At 44.0% G+C, this 17,695-nt stretch overlaps 1 protein-coding gene and 1 long non-coding RNA gene across 3 annotated transcripts; both read left to right on the top strand.

The window, feature by feature from the left end:
* The first annotated feature begins 7,528 nt into the window (after positions 1–7,528).
* On the top strand, positions 7,529–9,349 carry LOC139349042 (uncharacterized). Its single transcript, XR_011603431.1, has 4 exons — positions 7,529–7,550; positions 8,303–8,388; positions 8,753–8,829; positions 9,017–9,349. It is a non-coding gene; the product is annotated as an uncharacterized lncRNA (long non-coding RNA).
* Positions 9,350–12,544: 3,195 nt separating this feature from the next.
* On the top strand, positions 12,545–16,737 carry tor1 (torsin family 1). Of its 2 annotated transcripts, none has more exons than XM_070989025.1 (5): positions 12,545–12,889; positions 14,180–14,445; positions 14,531–14,706; positions 15,134–15,261; positions 15,351–16,737. In XM_070989025.1, the coding sequence occupies exons 1-5, from the start codon at positions 12,691–12,693 to the stop codon at positions 15,593–15,595; spliced, it is 1,014 nt and encodes a 337-aa protein (XP_070845126.1). In that variant the 5' UTR covers positions 12,545–12,690; the 3' UTR covers positions 15,596–16,737. The 2 variants fall into 2 exon arrangements, with proteins under 2 accessions (XP_070845126.1, XP_070845127.1); XM_070989026.1 differs by lacking the exon at positions 12,545–12,889 and adding an exon at positions 13,190–13,498.
* The last annotated feature ends 958 nt before the right edge of the window (positions 16,738–17,695 follow it).

Below are 17,695 nucleotides of genomic sequence, written 5' to 3'. Positions count from 1 at the left end.
CTTCTTTGATCCCCGTCGTCTGAGCCTTCACTCGTTCTTTCAGCCAAAATCAACCTGGTTGTGATTATCCGCCACATTCGGCCCAAAACTAGAATTTCCCTCCATCCCCTGACGTAAATGTAGATGTATTGGTGGCGAGAAGTGGAGGATACATCTGTAATGTGTCAGGGTGTATTTTGCGCTTGATTCAACGCAAACCTGCTGTGACCCTTGACCTCTGATTCATATGGCATTCTGCTGCGGGGACAGCGGTGGGCAATGGCAAAATGTCTGGCAAAGCAGAGCCTCGACTTTCCTCTCGACTGTTTATTTTGTCACGATTCATTGGAATGTGACAAATGTTCATCATGCAAATGACTTTTTTTAGCGACAAATGCAAACCTTGTCTGTTCCCATAACGGAAAATACCAGCATTTCTTCCATCCCAGCCACTGTACAGGTACAGTTGGTTGACTGTAGAAATAAATTTGCTACAGCCTGAATGACATGATTGTTTTTCAGTGCTGGTTATGTAAGCATACGGCTCTAATCTACAGTTCAAATTGATGGAAATCATTTAGCAAGGCTATAGCATGAAGCTTTTAATGTTCATGTAATGGTTCTGTAGGCAACATTAGAGGGGGAATAAGGGGTGGGAGACAGGAAGCGTCGTTTAGTTACTGGCTCAATCTCCAGAAGCAGATCTTCCGGTTGACGGGTGCTTCCCTGTGTTAACGCTACAATAATATATGAGTCACAGCGTGGCTGATAGATGAGGAGATGAACAAGAGGGAAGGGCGGAGTGAGACGGGGATAAACGCTGTACGAAACCACGCTGTGCAGCTGCAGTGGAATGAGAAATGTATGATGTAGGAGAGCAGATAGGCAAAGAGGGTGGTCTGTTTGGGCAGTAACAGCTCCTGGTCATCTGCGGCTGTTCGACTAACAGTGAAGAGGTGTTAAATAGATACCTTCTGTTGTGATTTCTGCAGGGGGAACGGTTCGCACATCGGATCGTGTGCGTGACATATAGCGCAAAGGCCTCACAGAGAGTTAAAGCGAGATGATATGTGCAAAATTCTGTCGATAAATCACCACAGGCGGTGCATGGACGTGCTGGTCAACCCCGCTGCCGGTTTATTTTTGAAAATAACTCAACAAAAATAAATCTGCCGCTTCCTTGACCACACTGGGTCGGGATTAGGTTGCATTCAAGGACACGAAACAAGCCAGATGACTGGATTTCCTGCTGCACGGATGCAGATATTCATGTTTCTGTCTCCCCACCTCTTAATCATCCTCTTGGGTCTCTGTCATTGGCACCATCTGCACCATTTCCCAACATGTAATGTATACACTGAAAAACATCTCCCAAGTGGCTAAACCCTCAATGAAAAATCTGATGAAGGCCTGAAACCCACTCACTTCAATCATGAAGGCATACATATCACACACATTAATATGAGTTCAAGTTTCCCTCTCAGAAACTATATGAATGCATGTTGCGCTTTGTGACTGGTGGTAAGATTTAAAGGCTGCTAATGTGTGGAACGATGACCTCCAGAGCAACTCCCCTCCCCTCCTGCTCCTGGCCAAAGCGTGGTGAGGTTCCCCCTTTTAACAAGTCTCTGCAGGCCCATCCGTCTTCCCAGAGAGCCTTTCAGTCTGTGCTCAGGGATTTCTCTGGTTGAAAAATGAACCGGCTCGCACATGAAAAGGCGCCGTCAGAGGCTACTGGGTACAAAGGGGCCTAACATGATTTTTGGATGTCGCCGTCACAGAGCTGCTGTTCAGCTGTCAGCTAACTTCACTGAACTAAACAATGATCTTGTTCCCACTAACGCATGAAAAGTGTTGCTTTCTATCCTTGCTAACTGTGCAAGTAACAAATTTAACATTTGTCTGACAACACTGTCTACCAGAAATTAGATTTATACATCACTCATTTGTACTGCAAATTACATTTTAGATGGAAGGGTGAATGTTGTCTGGTAACACTGGAAGCATTGAAAAGGACATTTTTAGTGGCTGCTGCACACAAGTCGCAGGAAGCTGGTAAAGGTGGGTGGTGGACATACATAGCGCCGCTCCATGACACCACAGACTGAGTCCCTGGCGTGGTAAAGTTAAGGAAAACTTTGGGTAAGCTTTGATTTTTAATCTATTGTCTCGGCCACTTGTGGGCAGAGGAAACGAGTCGTCGGCACCACATTAACATATCATCATGTTCTAAGTTGATAACAGTTGCTTTTTTACACACAGAGAAGTTACAGAGCAACATTTTCATTCAGCTGGAGTTTTCTGGTCAACCAGTGAAGTCCAATATTCACTCTCTGCAACTAGGCTCTGCGTAGACTAGTTTATCTGCTCCAGTTTATGGAAATGTGCCATATCCACATTTTCTTTTTCTTTTTTTATCAACATTTCAGAATCTCGCTTAGAAACTCACTTGACGGCCTGTTTTCACCTTGTGTTACGTACCAGGTGGGGCCAAAGTGCCTGTAGGATGTCTGTCTTCCCTCTCCAGGTGCTAACAACAGGACTGGTTTGCACCTGTGCAGTCCCATCTGGCTTCTCATTGGTTCCCTCAACCATTGAGCTGGCCTAACAGCACTCAGACACTCAATAAAAGGAGCTCGTCTCCAGAGTTGAGTCTTGCTTTGAGCTTGCCTGACCCGCTGCGCTGTCTGAACAAACTTCACACTTTTCTCACACATAGCTAACCTTTATCCAGAGGCATTAGGATATTGGTTGGTGCCACCTCTGTTTTGTTTTGGAGAAGTTCTTAATAGAAGCAAGTCTTTTTGTTTTCAGAGGAAGGAATTAGCCGGGCCCAGTTTTCCTATATGGCAAGGCCACCTTTTCCCGTCCTCCCCCACATTTTGAGAACCTTTGTTTTGTCTTGCAAGTAACATGATGAGCTAAGAATAAATCACTTTCATTTTCACTTCTACTCCGACTCCTCCAAATTCTTTGATTGTCTTGTTATTGTCTTCATTTCCCCGTATTTGCACAAAGGGAACATGACGCACTGACATGTCATACATTGTTATTATAGAAATATTTATAGTGGTTTCAAAGGGACGATCATGGTTTCGATTAAATATTAATACAGTTAACATGTTGCATCTCGTGCTTCGAGTCTCTGCTGACTTTTTCATTATTAAGCCAACATCTTTAATCTTAAGTGCTACTGGTGCCAAAAGAAATCAAACTTTAGTTGCAAGCTGCAGGGAGAACAGGTGAAATATTGCACTTTGTCAGTGAACATCTAGACATTGACGTCCTTTAAGCAGCCTTAAGTGTGAAGACAAAGTTTGAATATGCACTCAGAGTTGTTCGCGGTGTGAGTGTCAGGTCATCAGAGCAGTGAGGGGGATGGTGACTCAAACAGGAGCACAAACATCCACACACACACACACACACACACACACACACACACACACACACACACACTTGTGCAGATGGTGTTTGACCATTGATCACCAGCCTCACTAACAGCTCTTATCAGCGTCTCGGTCCATCGGCTGTCGGCACCGAGTCACTTTCACAGTTCAATCAGCACTCGGCGATTGTGACTCCTTCTCTCTGTGGAGGCGGTTATTATCTCCATGTGTTGTGTTTGTGTGTGTAAAGGAGGGTCAAAGAGCAAAGGAGGGAGAGTAAATGAAAAGGATTCCCAGAGTTGCAAAGATATAAAGGTTACAGATGGTTTTAGCGACCTCCTCTTCTCCCTCTTCGTCTGGGAACTTAAAGCAATTAACTCTTATCTCACACCTGAGCCTTTGGTGTCGGCTATTGAATCCCTCAGTGTGTCTTCACAGCTTTTAGTGGGAGAGCAATGCACCGTGTGTGTGCTGAGTCCTCCTTCCTCCACCTGAGCAGACAGCATGAAACTCATGTTGGTTTTGGTATTTCATGTAATATTTCTTTGAATCTTATTTCTAAAACAAATGAAGTCATGCTGGAGGAGGACACGGCAGTCAGATCTATCACAACCTGGCAACCCAGAGGTAGTTCGTCTAAATGGATCATCAATGATTCATACGGCATTCATAAATTATTTTTAACCATTGATGAAGCCGTTAATTATAACAGCAGGAAGCAGAACACGGCGATATGTACACTGTTAAGCAAAGTCTAATTTAACTTCGGCTGCGTGGGTATTAAAACATTTTCTGATTCCAGTTGTCGATTAATTTTAATCAGGTAAAATAAAATGAAAGCTCCCAATAATTATTAATGAGGGAATAAATGTTAAAAACCATTATAAAGCTCTGGTGGTAGAAACTAGCTGTGCTTACTCAAGTACTATACTGTCCATTTCCTGCAACCTTATACTTTATACTACATCTTTCAGAAGGAAATATTTGTTTGAAAGTTACAGCGTACAGCAAAGCAATTCAACATCACATCAGTCCATCCAGCAGTTGGTGAGATACTTCAGTCTCAACCAAACTGCGCCTAAAATAAAGAAGGGTCCGAAAACTTCTTCCACAGCTGCTCAAGCAAAGAGAAATGTCTCTTCAAGGTAAATTAATAATAAATCCGTCCACTTTCCAGCTGTTAAACTCTGGTCTGCTCTGTCAGTGTGTGAAGGACAGCCGCTGGAGCAGGTGGGTGTAAAACAAGCCCCGTGTTTGTTTGTTTCTCAGCCCCACCTGCTGTTGCTTCCTCCTTCCATTTATTTTGGGTTTCCTCATTTCATCCCTCACTTCTCGGCCTGCAGCAGGTTGTTCCCAAGCCCCTCTCCCAGCAGGGATTCACAGATGGCAGATAGTTCAGTCCTGCTTCTGATCCAGTTGTAGATCAGCACTACTGTGATCACATCCAAAGCAGCGACCCATCACGGTGAAATCGCATTTTCTGATCACCAGGTTTGATTGATTTGTGAGTCAGAACGCATCTCTGTTTTCGATCCGTGTCTACTTTTGAACAGCAGAGCCAGCTCTCTGCTCAAGCTGCCCTCAAGACACCTGTTTGAAGACTCTGTGACCCCAATTCAGCTCGTGTTTATTTAGCTTTTAACTCACTCTCATACACTCATCCGAGCAAACAAGACTGAAAGGGCCGTTACCTTGAAGGTCGCAGCAGTTCCTCCTCAAAAACAACCTTTCTGTCTCAGCTGTCACCTTGAAACTGTCAGCAGTCTTTGTTTGGGTTTGGTCATGTGACCTCGCGGCTCCTCACAGGCTGGAGTCATTCAAAGAAATCAAACACATTTAGACTCTCTCTTATATTTCCCTGCCAGACAGCCAGAAAACCCGCTATTAGTCACGTCTTATGTGCCCATAATGCCTTTCCTCACAGTTCTTTTTTTCCTTCACTGCTGTTACAGCTCAATGATTTGAAGTCAAATTTGTCATGTTTTCAGGGATTTAAAAAAATAATAACTAATACCAGCGTTCGGCGTCGGTGCTTTTACAAACGTACTGGATTGATTAGTTGGCACCAATTTCAGGTTTGTTTTGGAGCTTTGCTGCTCAGCCTGGAAATGGAAGAGTGATTAAATTTCTTCCACAAACACATTATGACCTAAAAGTGTTAAATATATTCAAATAAAAGTCATATTTAACTGTAATGTCCTTTAAGTCAAATCAGTCAAACTGTTTTGTCTCCTTCAATTTCTCTCTTTTTTCTCTCTCTTTCATTACCTCTCATTGATTTTTTTAATTGATTTTTTAGGCACAGAAAAGAAAATGTTTCATCTTTATGTTTTTAAAAACCTTTGTTTTACATCATGTCAACATCTTCAAGCGTCTGGTTCGACTTCGTATTCATTCTTCTTTTGGTATAAATGTACAAACACTGTGATCCAAATGTTGGCGGGAGCAAAAGCCGCCACCACCACCAAAATTCAAGGAAGTTAAAAGTGCAGTTAAAAGCAGCAATAAACGCCAAAATGTTTATTTTAATTTTAATTCAAGTCCTCAGTACCTGTAATTTATATGGTCATGAAAATAGCCATTGCACCTTTAGGTTTAACTAAACCCTGAAATAAGTGGCTTTTTTTGGCCACTTGGGGGCAGCATAAACACGCTGAAAACAAAATATATTGTTTCATCGCCTTTTTCTGTCCATATGGCTAAATTGAAAGCAAACAGCTGCTTGCATCCAACAGCTACAGAGCAACAGAGACATCTATTAAATTAATTAAAGCAAAAGTTGGCAACAATGCACAGAAGAAAGAAAAACAAACGTCCCGATGATAACGCCCTCACATAGCTCACGTTGGTGTCATGCTTTCAGGATATATAGAATTAATCTGGAGGAAAGAACTGTGAATAACAATAGAGTGAGGTAACATTGTTTTTTTGGTCACTCAATTCAAGTGCATTAATCAAGTCCAACCTAGCCCCTCTCTGCACTGAGCCCTGCCCGCTTTCCATCACCCCCTCCTTTGGTCTGGGAGGTCGGCTGCCGGGAACGTTCACCACCTGAGAGAGGAAGACTGAGGCGGATGCTGGATATGAAATCACTTCCTGCTTGGGGTCTGAATATAGTCATGATGGGGTACAGAGGGGATGTTTACATAGTGGACTGGGGGCTCCTGACACAATAGGGACAGCTCAGAGCGTGTTTGTTGGATGACGGCAAGCATTGTGCTGCAGAAATGTATTCTCTCTCTCTCTGTCTCGGTCTCCGAGTGGAGCACCCATTAGCCCCTTTGTTGCCTGTATCGTCCTGTTGCATGCTGGGATGTCTGTGTTCACATTTTGCTGGGGGCCATTCGGCTTTCTGCAGGGTGCTGCTGCAGGAAACCGCTTGGAGGACGAGCATTGCCTTGACGTTTATTTGGCAGCCAGCACAAACCACAACTCCTTCGTGGAGCAGACAGTGATCTGGACTCACATACATTGAGCACAGTGTTTCTGAATGTCTTTCCAGGCTGGTACAGCAGTACAGACCAGGCAAATGGACTCCTCCTTCCCCTCTGAGCTATATCTTGGCCTGCTTGATGGACTCATTTGCTCTCCTGGGACACCCCGTAAAGCTCTCTCAGTCGGTATATGTGTGATATAAAAAAAAACAGAACACAAACACATGCAGTTGGTTTGAATTGTCTGAGCGAAGAGGGATTTTCTCCAGTGTTTTGGGAGATTTGTGCCATATTTTAGATGGTTTAACTTGTCTACCCTGTGGCGAGGATCCATTGGTAAGCAAAACAAGACCCCTCAGTGACCACCATCCATTTCAGACAACGTGCAAGAACTGTGTCGAAACACTTCTATGAAAACAGGTAATATAACTTCGACTCTGACGTCCCATAAAACACTTCACATAAGATCTTGCATTAACTGATTTGTCTGGTTGTTGAACCAACGTATAAGAAGTTAGTTCAAGTTTAACCGTGTCTGATGACGTGTCCTTTACAACCCCCCTAACTAAAATGTTATCTGAGACTATTTAAGGGAGTCACTCAACTACAAAAACATCAAACTACATGTTGATGTTTATCTAGTGCGGTAAGTGAAGCCTGTCCTTTCGCGACAGTACTTGAATCTTGGCCGCTCCCAGGTTCCGTAGTGGCGCAGTAGTCTTTCCGGTCAAACGGCTGCGAGAATAAAATGGTGAGTGGGAGTATGTGAGTCCAAGTTACAGAAAGTTCATAACGCTTGTATTTTGCAACGTGATGTTCATTATTATTGACTTTTTTTTTAAAATACGCGTTTCAAAATTTGAATGTAAACCTTAAAACCGAACGCCACTTCCATTTAAACGTCCACTAACTTCTGTAACGTTAGCAATATTTCTGTTACTGTTAATCACAGTCGAGCAGTTTTCAGATAAATACTAACACCGAGCGTTGTGTCTCCAATTTGGTTAATAGCTTCCTGCTTTGTGTTAGGCTGTCCCGAGTTCACGTTCAGGATGGCATCACAATTTTCACTTTTTAAAGGTTGCAGTCAAACCTATTTAAATTTGCCTATTTTCCGACATTTTTAAATGGACAAATGTGAGCCGCATGTACGTTAACGGGCGTCAGTCTTTACTTCGAAGTGACAGTAAGGTGGAGGAAGTAGCTTAAATATGTCGTCAGTCTTTGTAGAAATTGTTCCAGCTAACTTTTGGTGGGGAGAAATGTTTATGGAAATGTCAAAGTCAGGGAAAAAGCCATAGTCACTGGGACACAAACGCCCCGCTGTCGCCCCCTGCTGACTGTAATGAAGAGTGACAGTGTGTGTGCTGATTAAACCATACTGCCCTGCGCTCGGCTCCTGCTTCAGAATAATATGCATAACCTCCTTCTCACTTATAGATGTGGCCTTCATCGCTGTTTGTGTCTCCTCTGTCTTCTAATGTACTGCTCTTGTTCATGCAGGTGTGTGCACTGCGAGAAGATGTGTGGCTTTGCCCTCATGAGGACAGCTGGTCACAGAAATTGAGATGACAGCGGTTCACAACATGGTAACTGGTCGTGTTGAAAATGTAGTGGACCCAGCAGGGTTAATATTGTCTCTTGAGATGCAACTGTGCAGTGTACCTGTTGTGCAATGAGGGGCAGACAGTAAGTAACTGGCTCACAATGGCTCAGTTTCCACTGTTTAGTGGTCTTTGGGTATGGAAGTGGGCCAGATACTTAGACATACCACAGCACTGAAACTGCCCTTACTAAAATAGTCATCGACCTCAGACTCAACTCAATGTAGCAATGCAGTTTACCAACAGATCAGTGAATTTAAAGTTGTTAAAAGATTAAATGACTGTTGAATTTGAAGCCTAATGACCAAATAATAATAATAATAATGATAATTGTGATTTGTCTCCACAGTGTAGAGCCCCAGGCTCGGGGCAAGACATTTGAAGCCATCTACAGATCCTCTATAAGCCTTGAAGACATGGTGGAAAGTGAGTATTTTACACCTGAAACAAAAGCTTCAAGACACCTAAAAAATATCACGGCACGTCTCAAGACAGCAGAAACCTTTGTGATACTTTGTGAACAAACACTCACAGCAGATGTTCTTCTTGCGCCAAATTCTTTATTATTATTTGCTGCATTTTTTTGGAACTTAACTCTGTCCGCATTTTTTAGAAACTTCACTCCTGCAAGAGGACGCATGCCTGAGACTCCACAAGAAGCCTTTTGGATGAGCAGCGAAACGTCTTCTAGAACCACAAACAATTCAAGCTGTCTTTGGAAGCACTGAGAAGAACCGTGAGCTGGATGAACGAGAACCTTCACAGACGTCGACTTTCATGGAAAACCTTTCCTGTGTCCTCAGCACAAAATTCAGCATCTGAAGTTTGCAGAGGAACATCTCAACCAGCCCGATGCAGCTTAGAAAGAAGTCGTGCGGACACAGGACGGGACTTAAGCATGTCAAGAGTTTATAAAGTATGAAATTAAACAACTCATTGGCAACCATTTTTATCACCATTTCAATTATTTTGAATCATTTTAAGGTTTGGATTGAGCTCCATCTCAACCAGCGACAGCAGTAAAACCCTGCTTTTACATGAATGCATGAGTAATAAGAATCTAATGATATAATACATTATAGTATAACAGCCACAGGGGACATTTTTCTGCTGTTAATACTTCTACTTTTAACACTTTGAGTACATTTTCCTGATTACACTTACGTACTTTCACTTGAATAATATTTTCAATGTAGGATGTTTCCTTGAGTATTGAATACTGATACTTGTGCTGCTGCATAACACTCTCAATGCAGCATAATTTGACGAGGGAAAACTAACAGTGAGAAAGACAGGAAAACAGAGGGGAGGGTTGCTGACAGAATAATAGATTTTTAGACCGCAACCTTTTTTTCATTAGAAAATGAGGCCCTCTATGTTACCGTTGTACATGATTCTGTGTCTTTGGTGGACCAAATGTTGTGTCTGTTTCTTTTTATTGTACTTTCCATCACCACTGCGGTGAAAGCTTCTGCAGTTACTGTAATTCACTTATTTGTGTGTTCTGCACTTCCCAAAAGACATTAACTTTGCACTGGAGAGGGAGAACCAGTTGGCAGACAAAAGCAGTGAGCCCCTCCTGGTGGTGTTATGGGGTATAGCAATTCAATATATTCAGTATATACAAGTAACTGCTGCACAGTCCTACATGTTGTATTTTTAACACACAGCATTCACAGCTGGATTTTTCTCTCTTCATCTTATTTATCTGTCTCTCCCTCATCAATTCTCTGATCTTCTCCTAATCTCCTCCCTGCAGATCCTCTCATTGTTGGCTTCACAGGAATGTACTTTGACCCTGGTTTGATTCAAGTGGCCGTCCGGCCCGGGCAGCCTCAGGTTGGGGGGTTAAGGCAAGGGTTAGATGAGGTGAACAGAGGGGGAGTGGTGGGTCAGTGTGTGGTGGCACTGCCCTCCATTTATTGGCAGATTAGAGGTTGACCTGTCCCCTCTGTCTCGCCCTCAACGCTCCGACTCCTCCACAAGCGCCCTCTTCTATTCTTTAACCACTGAATGAACCAGCACTGGAGAAATGAGTGAGAGCGAGAGAGAAGAAAAGACCTCCACTCAGGCGTTTCCCACCTGGTAACCAGCAGAGTTAAACGGTTAAGACAAGCAAAATATTATGGTCTGTCAGAGTTATCAAATCATTTTCCAATGTCCACACTGAATAGATGTTTTTACTCCATTCCCACCTGATGACCATTGAGAAGATGCCCAGAGTCCTCAGGCTGCAGCGCTGGAGTCTGCGCTCACAGCTGATGTGTGTCTGTGTAATGTTACGCTTCTTTTTCACACTTAGCTTTCAGCTGTTTAAATTCACTTGGCTCCCTAAAGGGCCACTCCACCAATTACATGTCAAAATCAATTTACACGCCAGGGGGACCCTGAAAACTCTGTGCCTCTGGAGGAGTTCCCTGAAGTCTGTGAAAAATAGTGAAGAAGTGACATTATTTGAAGATCTCAGCTTGGACTTAGACTAAAAATGTTAATCACAAAGCCTGCAATGCACACTTTAATGGTGTTTAATGGTGGCCTTTGCTGCTTTGATCTGGACCATTCTTTTGAGCGTATGGCATCGCTCCAGAGATGACAATTTCACAATTTTATTATTTACAGCTAATAAAAAACTCAAGGATGCTTGAGTTTGTCATTTCAAGTCAATACAGTGTTAATGTTTGATAAATGAACATGATTAACAATGTGCAGTAATGCTACACCATAAAGCCATAAAAGAAAGAAATCTGGCTGCTTAATTAAGGAGTGTTGGGCTACTTTCAAACTTTTTTGGTCCTTTTTTGACATCCTTCACAGCATCTTCAAAGAAAGCTCTAATCCCTGTTTTCCCTCAGAGTTATCTCGGCCCACCAGGGATTCTGGGCTTCGTCGGGTGTGGTGGTCCTCAAGCTGCATCTTTCCCCCTCCCTGAAGACAGGAACTGGAGGAAGAGCCCTAATCCTGGACCATAAGGAGCGCAATCTGCCCCCGTCCACACCAGGAAGGACACGCCGCCACAATGACAGGCTGGAGGAGAGGAAGGAAAAACACCGGCAGCAGCTGAAAATGAAGGTCCTTTGTTTGTGTTTGAGACAGATTTAAGACCACCATCAGGAGTTCATGTGAGAGTCAGAGTGCCATCTAGAGTAAAGTATCTAGAGACTGGTCTTAATTCATCACAGGTCTTCACCTATTTGCCTCAAACCTGTTCTTGGTTCCTGTGTCATCACCCACATAATGTCCTCAAAGTGTGCCTAAACCTCGCAAAGCCACAGGCTACGGAAACTGTGAAGTACTGGAGGAAACTCTTTCATCACAGACAAGCTTGATCCAGAGAGTGAAAACATGAGTGAAAGGGTTCCCGGAGAGGTTGACCACATGACCCTCAGGAAAAAGTGGGCATTACCTCATATTGTCAAAACAGCTCCAGATATTTTTAAGTCTGTCATTTCAGATTTATCAAGTCATGTCAAGATTACAGCACTTACACCCCGGTATCACATGTATTGTCTCAGTGGACTTTAAAGGTCACCACAGCGGCAGCAGTTCCTGACCCCACTTTGATGCTCTCTGTCTCTGAACTCCTGGCTGTGAACCTTTTGCTCTTTGCCATTACTTGTTTAATAAAGTTTAATCCACCCTGTTGACTTTCTGCTGCCCGGGTCTCAAGGCTGACCTGGAAAGCAAACTGTTCGGACGGCACGTTGCGTCACACACCGTCCTGAGCTCTGCGAATGGATTCGTGAGCAGCGTTGACCTGAGGAAGCCTCTGCACAGACAGACTGCTACGGGGATGATCGCTGATAACACTTACAAACGTAAATGCAGACTCTCAGTGTCTGAAAAGAACACCGTGTTCCCACATCGTTACACAGAGCACGAGTGGTCAGTTCTTGCAGAACCAATCAAACCAATTAAATAGTGTCTTAATCTTGTCACTTTTAGTTATTCGTGGTACAAAATTAAGTTCCAAAAGAAAAACACAATCAGAAGAAGTTTGTGGAAAAACAAGCACTTTAAATGAATTTTGGATGTGTTGTCCTGAAAAAGGTAAATCTCCAGCAGAGTTGATACCCTGCGCGCCGTGGTGGGACTTCACGCAGCCTCCAGGTGAACCCAAGTGTCACCTTTGGACTCTGACGTCATACCAGCCCCGGATGTGCACGACACCCACAGTGCCTCCTCTGTGTTGTTTACTCAGTCCGCTTTGGCAAACAATTTGACACGCTCACTGGGACTTTTTTTTATTTATTTCGTTTTAGTCTGATGAAGCAATAACGTTTATCCGAAATGAAACCGAGGAAGCGACACGTCCTGCTGCTGTGGATGCTTGTCTGCTCCGGCATGACGGAGGCGATCGAGCCCATCAGCACCAGCATTGCCGTTGGCATGGCTGCGGCTCTGACCGGGTTTTTAGCTAGCTACCAGAACATTCTCTACTATTTCCACGAGTGCTGTCGACCCGAGTGGATTTCTTTCAACAGAACAGGTAAGACAGGGGAACCCATCAAACGCCTCAGCCATCATATTTGATTCTTGTGCTATCTATTCACACTTAAGCTCATTAAGTTAGCTGTAATCTCGTTAATATCAGCGGCTGGGTTAACGTTAGCCGAGCGTGTGCTTCTGTTACACCGTAACTTCGGTATACGAGTACCAAAAATGTATAAACTTACATATGGCTAACTGTGAAACATTAAAATTATCCATTTTGCACCCTTTTCAAACTTGTCAAACATCTGTGATAGTGCGTTGAACAGCGCCTGTAGTGTTTTTGTCGCGTGCTCATGACGTATGCGGAAGTTCCCCGTTGTAAAGAAGCCTGTTAGCCTGTAGGTCCGGCGCGGTTTTGCCGTGGTGTTATGGTGTTCTTACCTGATAAATACAACTGATGTCACGAATTAAGTGGTTTCGACGATGAAAGCAGCACGTTTATTTTTGGTGTTGCACGTTTTGTCGACAGCCGGCGTGCTGGTTAACACGTTTGATCCGATCACAACAACGGTGGTCGTTGGTGTCGGGGCGACACTGGGGCGGACGATCTGGAATTATTTTCATGAACGTTGTGATTCAAAATGGATAGCTTTCAATTCAACAGGTGAGCATATGCGGCGCTTAACGTGTAGACAGTGGCGCTGTGCAAACCGTGTGTACAGGGAAAACATCTGTAACGTCAACTCTGCAGTCTGGGCGACAACGAAGTACCACGACATGAGTGTCAACACAGAGACCCTAGCTTTACACTGGAAATACCCTTCATAAAGCTCTGCATGGTCGTGCATCAGCTTGTTTGGCAACGTATGAAGCAGGATGGCCCATCAGGTGTTCTGGTCAGACTGGTTTAGTTGCCTGCTTGAGGACAGGTTGAGGCCTTATTGATCCTCAGAGGGGAAATCATCTGGCTTTTTATTACAGTGTTTTATGGGCATTATGGAAATTTTGTGAGATTTCGTACTTGGTTAAATGTTTTGTTGCAGTATTGATATGTGTAGTCTGTTTTATTGGTTTTATTCTCTTATTTTTATTATTTGTACTGTTGTGTCATTGGTTTCCAGTCTTATTATCAGCCATTATAAGTCACCTGTAAAGTACCTTGATGCTCTTTTGCTTTATAATTAAGTTTGATTTGATATATTAAATGAGTGTAGCCATTGTTTGAGCTGTACCTAATAACTAATCATTAGTCAGGGTGAGGCGAGATCTCAGTGTCTGAGAAAGGTGTTTCATTCAGGTGTTTGCAGCCTCTCATCCTGTTGACTTTCTGCTGTGCCCTCTCCAGGTCTCAAGGCTGACCTGGACAGCAAACTGTTCGGACAGCACATTGCATCTCGCATCATCCTGAAAGCCGTGAACGGATTCATGACCAACGACAACCCGAAGAAGCCCCTGGTGCTCTCCCTGCATGGATGGACCGGCACAGGGAAGAATTTCGTCAGTCAGCTGATCGCAGAAAACCTTTACAAAGAGGGAATAGACAGCAGCTTCGTCCATGTTTTCACGTCAGAGCTTCACTTCCCACACCAGAGTCAGTTTGAAACCTACAAGGTATGATGACAGACAGACAGGCAGAATCCAGTGACTTTGTGCTGTTCTGCTTTATGTGAATAAATGTGCTCTTGTTCCTCCTCAGTCGCAGCTTCAGCAGTGGATTAAAGGCAACGTCACCAACTGTGCACACTCCATGTTCATCTTTGACGAGATGGACAAGATGCATCCCGGCTTGATTGACAGCATAAAGCCGTACCTGGACTACTACGACAAGCTGGACGGAGTTTCGTATCGGAAAGCCATCTTCATCTTCCTCAGGTAGGTCTGACCAGTAAACCGTTGTCACTCAACCCACAGGAAGGGAACAAAAGTGTAAATGCATGTTTATAGGTCTGCAAAAAGAAACCAAATGTGTGTAATAATGCAGAAAGAAAGGAGAATTGTAGGTGTGACTCTACGAATCAACATCCTTCATCCAATCATGTGTTCACAAAGTGCTGAACCTCACTCCATCCTCGCTTGTGAACAACTTTCATACCCAATCATGATGCTCTCACCTGTTACCAGTGAACCTGTTTACCTGTGGAATGATCCAAACAGGTGTTTTTGGAGCATTGGGGTTTTGGGGTTGTAGAATGTATTTCTATATGTGTTATATTGTTTTTTGGTAGATGTAAACAGCGGTAGCAGTAGACAATCAGAGGCAAATTCTAATATATTTGCCTGTTTGTGTTTTTCTTCCCAGCAACGCTGGAGGAGATAGCATCATACAGACCACTTTAGATTTCTGGAAAGCAGGCAGAGATCGAGAAGAGATCGAGCTCAAAGACCTGGAGACGCTGCTCTCTCTGTCAGTGTTCAACAACAAGAAAAGTGAGTAGACATGAAATGAGTGCTTCATTGTTGCTTCAGAAAGTAGATTTGATGAAAACGCTGATCTTTGGTACGATCTCTTCCTGCAGGCGGCTTGTGGCACACGAGCTTGATTGACAAGAACCTGGTGGACTTCTTCGTCCCGTTCCTGCCTCTGGAGTACCGGCACGTCGTGCAGTGCGCCATGGCAGAGATGATAGCCAGAGGACTCGAGCCAGACGAGAAGGTGGCCGACCAGGTGGCCAGAGATTTAGTCTATTTCCCCAAATCTGAGCGGGTGTTCTCCGTCAAAGGCTGCAAGACGATAGCGAGCAAGCTGGATTACTACACATAATGCGAGCACCCGGCGGACGCTGTTCGATCACTGTGTGCACTTTTTAAAATAAAAACACTCTCAGCCAAAGGACTGAAGAGAGGAAGTCAAGCTGACTGAACTCTGACGCTGTCTCTGCTGAGGTTTCTCTGTCTGACCCTCCGGCCTCACGGAGGATTTTGGAGAGTCGTCTCCGGTGTGGCATCTCGCTTACACTGCAGGCTGAACGAGCGGAGCGCCGGCGGAATGAAAAAGTAATAAGACTGGAAATGCTATCCCGTGTAACTGATTAAGGCTTTTGATCCGGCGTTTATGTCACACCGCAGTGCGATTCTCCGAGACGGTTTCATTTTCCTGAGAGCTTCTTAATGACGAACTGCTTTTCCGTCTGTCAGTCAATCACTGTTTTTTTTTTTTTTCAATGTGTGCTTCACATGTATGGATGACCAGAAACAGCCTTAATTCTCATTCACTGAGTCATTTTACACACTGAGTCCATTAACAGTCAGCGTTGGCCTTGGTGGCTGAGCTTGAAGTCTCACTGTTCAAACACAGAATTCAAAAAACTGTTTATATGCATCATATTAAAATCAACTTTAGTAAGATTTTTATACAGCGCAGCCACACTTTTAATATCCAACATGGTACACCAGTAATATGCACTGTCACTGATGTGGACGTGTCCGCAGTGAGCCCTCCCCAGGTGTGGTTTTACCTCACAGTTCTGACGTCTTAACGTGACGACTGGACTCTGCAGCTGCAGGTGGACACTGTGTGAACTCAGGATTGTATTCTCTGACAAAAAACACAGAAAAGAAAGTTTGATTTTTACCAAAAGTTGATTCGCAGAGTGTTCAGAACACACGTGTGTAATGATGTCAATGATCCAGTTTTTTAAAATTCAGACTAAAGAAAAACACCAGTGGTCCGTTTGTTCTGTGAAGTGTCTTTAAAGACGAGGAAACGCTGAGTCATCCTGAACGCAGCTCTCCTACTAAGGAAATCTTAGTAGTAATATGTTTTTATTATAGAAATGTTAGTCTTTTCTTTGTAGTCGCTCACCGTCCCTGCAGGTGGAGGAGCTTTAGTGGACTGTGAAAGAACATTATTGGTGTTGACGGACGGAAAACACCAAATGAATCACAAATAAACCATGAAATTTTCTTGCGTCGCTGTTTCTGATGCTTCAGCCTGAGAGCGCAGGCCATGACTTGTGAACCACAGGGTGACAGTTCAAAGCTTCACTGTGTCTGAACAAGCTGCTTTCTGAGAAACACCGACCGCCAACATCTTCAGTGCAGCTCGTCGTGGGCGTCGCTGCTCCTGAGGACATGCGAGGTCATGTCCTGACTGCTGTGCTGCCTCATTTTTCTCCTCTGTACAGTATCTGCAGGCTCAGGCAGCATATACACAGCAGGGGAAGTAAGTGTTCAGCGTATATCCACTGCAGCTATTCACATCAAATCTAGATGGTGCTCAATAAATCTGCCCAGATCCATGAAGAGTTACATGCAACAAAAAGTGTCGAACACATTGACTGAAATGTGTTTGACACTTGGTGGAGACGCCTTTGCTTCCTGTGTGAAGAAACTCGCCTGTCACAGTGTTCAGGAGGGATTTCGGCCTGTTGTTTTGCACAGACAGCCTTTGACAGGTTGCAGGACTCCTGCTGGTCAATTATGGCCTTCAGGTATTTCCACAAATGTTGTGTTGGGTTTACTGGATGTTGTAGCTGCAGAGGATTCAGCCTTAAATGACCTGTGAGACGTGTACTGATGAAGTCAGATTCATAGAGACTTCTCTGAAAGTAAAGCCTGCAGGCTGTTTTAATCTAAACATCCACTATGTATGGAAACAAGCTAAATATCAGCACGTCCATTCACCTCTGCTTCTATCTCAAGCAAAGGTGGATGAACGTCAAGCCTGAAGCGGCAGTCGAAAGCTTGGACAGAAGTAGGAGTTACGTAACAAATAGCTTGCAAAATGCTGCTGTGCAAAGTACAACTCTGAGCCGAAGACAGCTGTGAGGTTGCCTCGTCCTCCTGCTGCGGAGGGTTACGGCTGCAGGGAAAGCGTGAAGCTGACGTGAAGTTCCTGAGCGAAACAGAACACGTTTGGAGT

Source organism: Chaetodon trifascialis, chromosome 20 (genome assembly GCF_039877785.1).
Source record: "Chaetodon trifascialis isolate fChaTrf1 chromosome 20, fChaTrf1.hap1, whole genome shotgun sequence".
Lineage (NCBI taxonomy): Eukaryota > Metazoa > Chordata > Actinopteri > Chaetodontiformes > Chaetodontidae > Chaetodon > Chaetodon trifascialis.
This window is presented reverse-complemented; position numbering and strand designations above follow the sequence as displayed.

What these genes read in the sequence shown, in the direction of transcription:
- tor1 (XM_070989025.1), top strand. Translation starts at nt 12,691, where the DNA reads ATGAAACCGAGGAAGCGACACGTCCTGCTGCTGTGGATGCTTGTCTGC. An exon ending in GTCAGTTTGAAACCTACAAG is followed by an intron (nt 14,446 to 14,530) that starts GTATGATGACAG and finishes GTTCCTCCTCAG; the next exon opens with TCGCAGCTTCAGCAGTGGAT. An exon ending in AGTGTTCAACAACAAGAAAA is followed by an intron (nt 15,262 to 15,350) that starts GTGAGTAGACAT and finishes CTCTTCCTGCAG; the next exon opens with GCGGCTTGTGGCACACGAGC.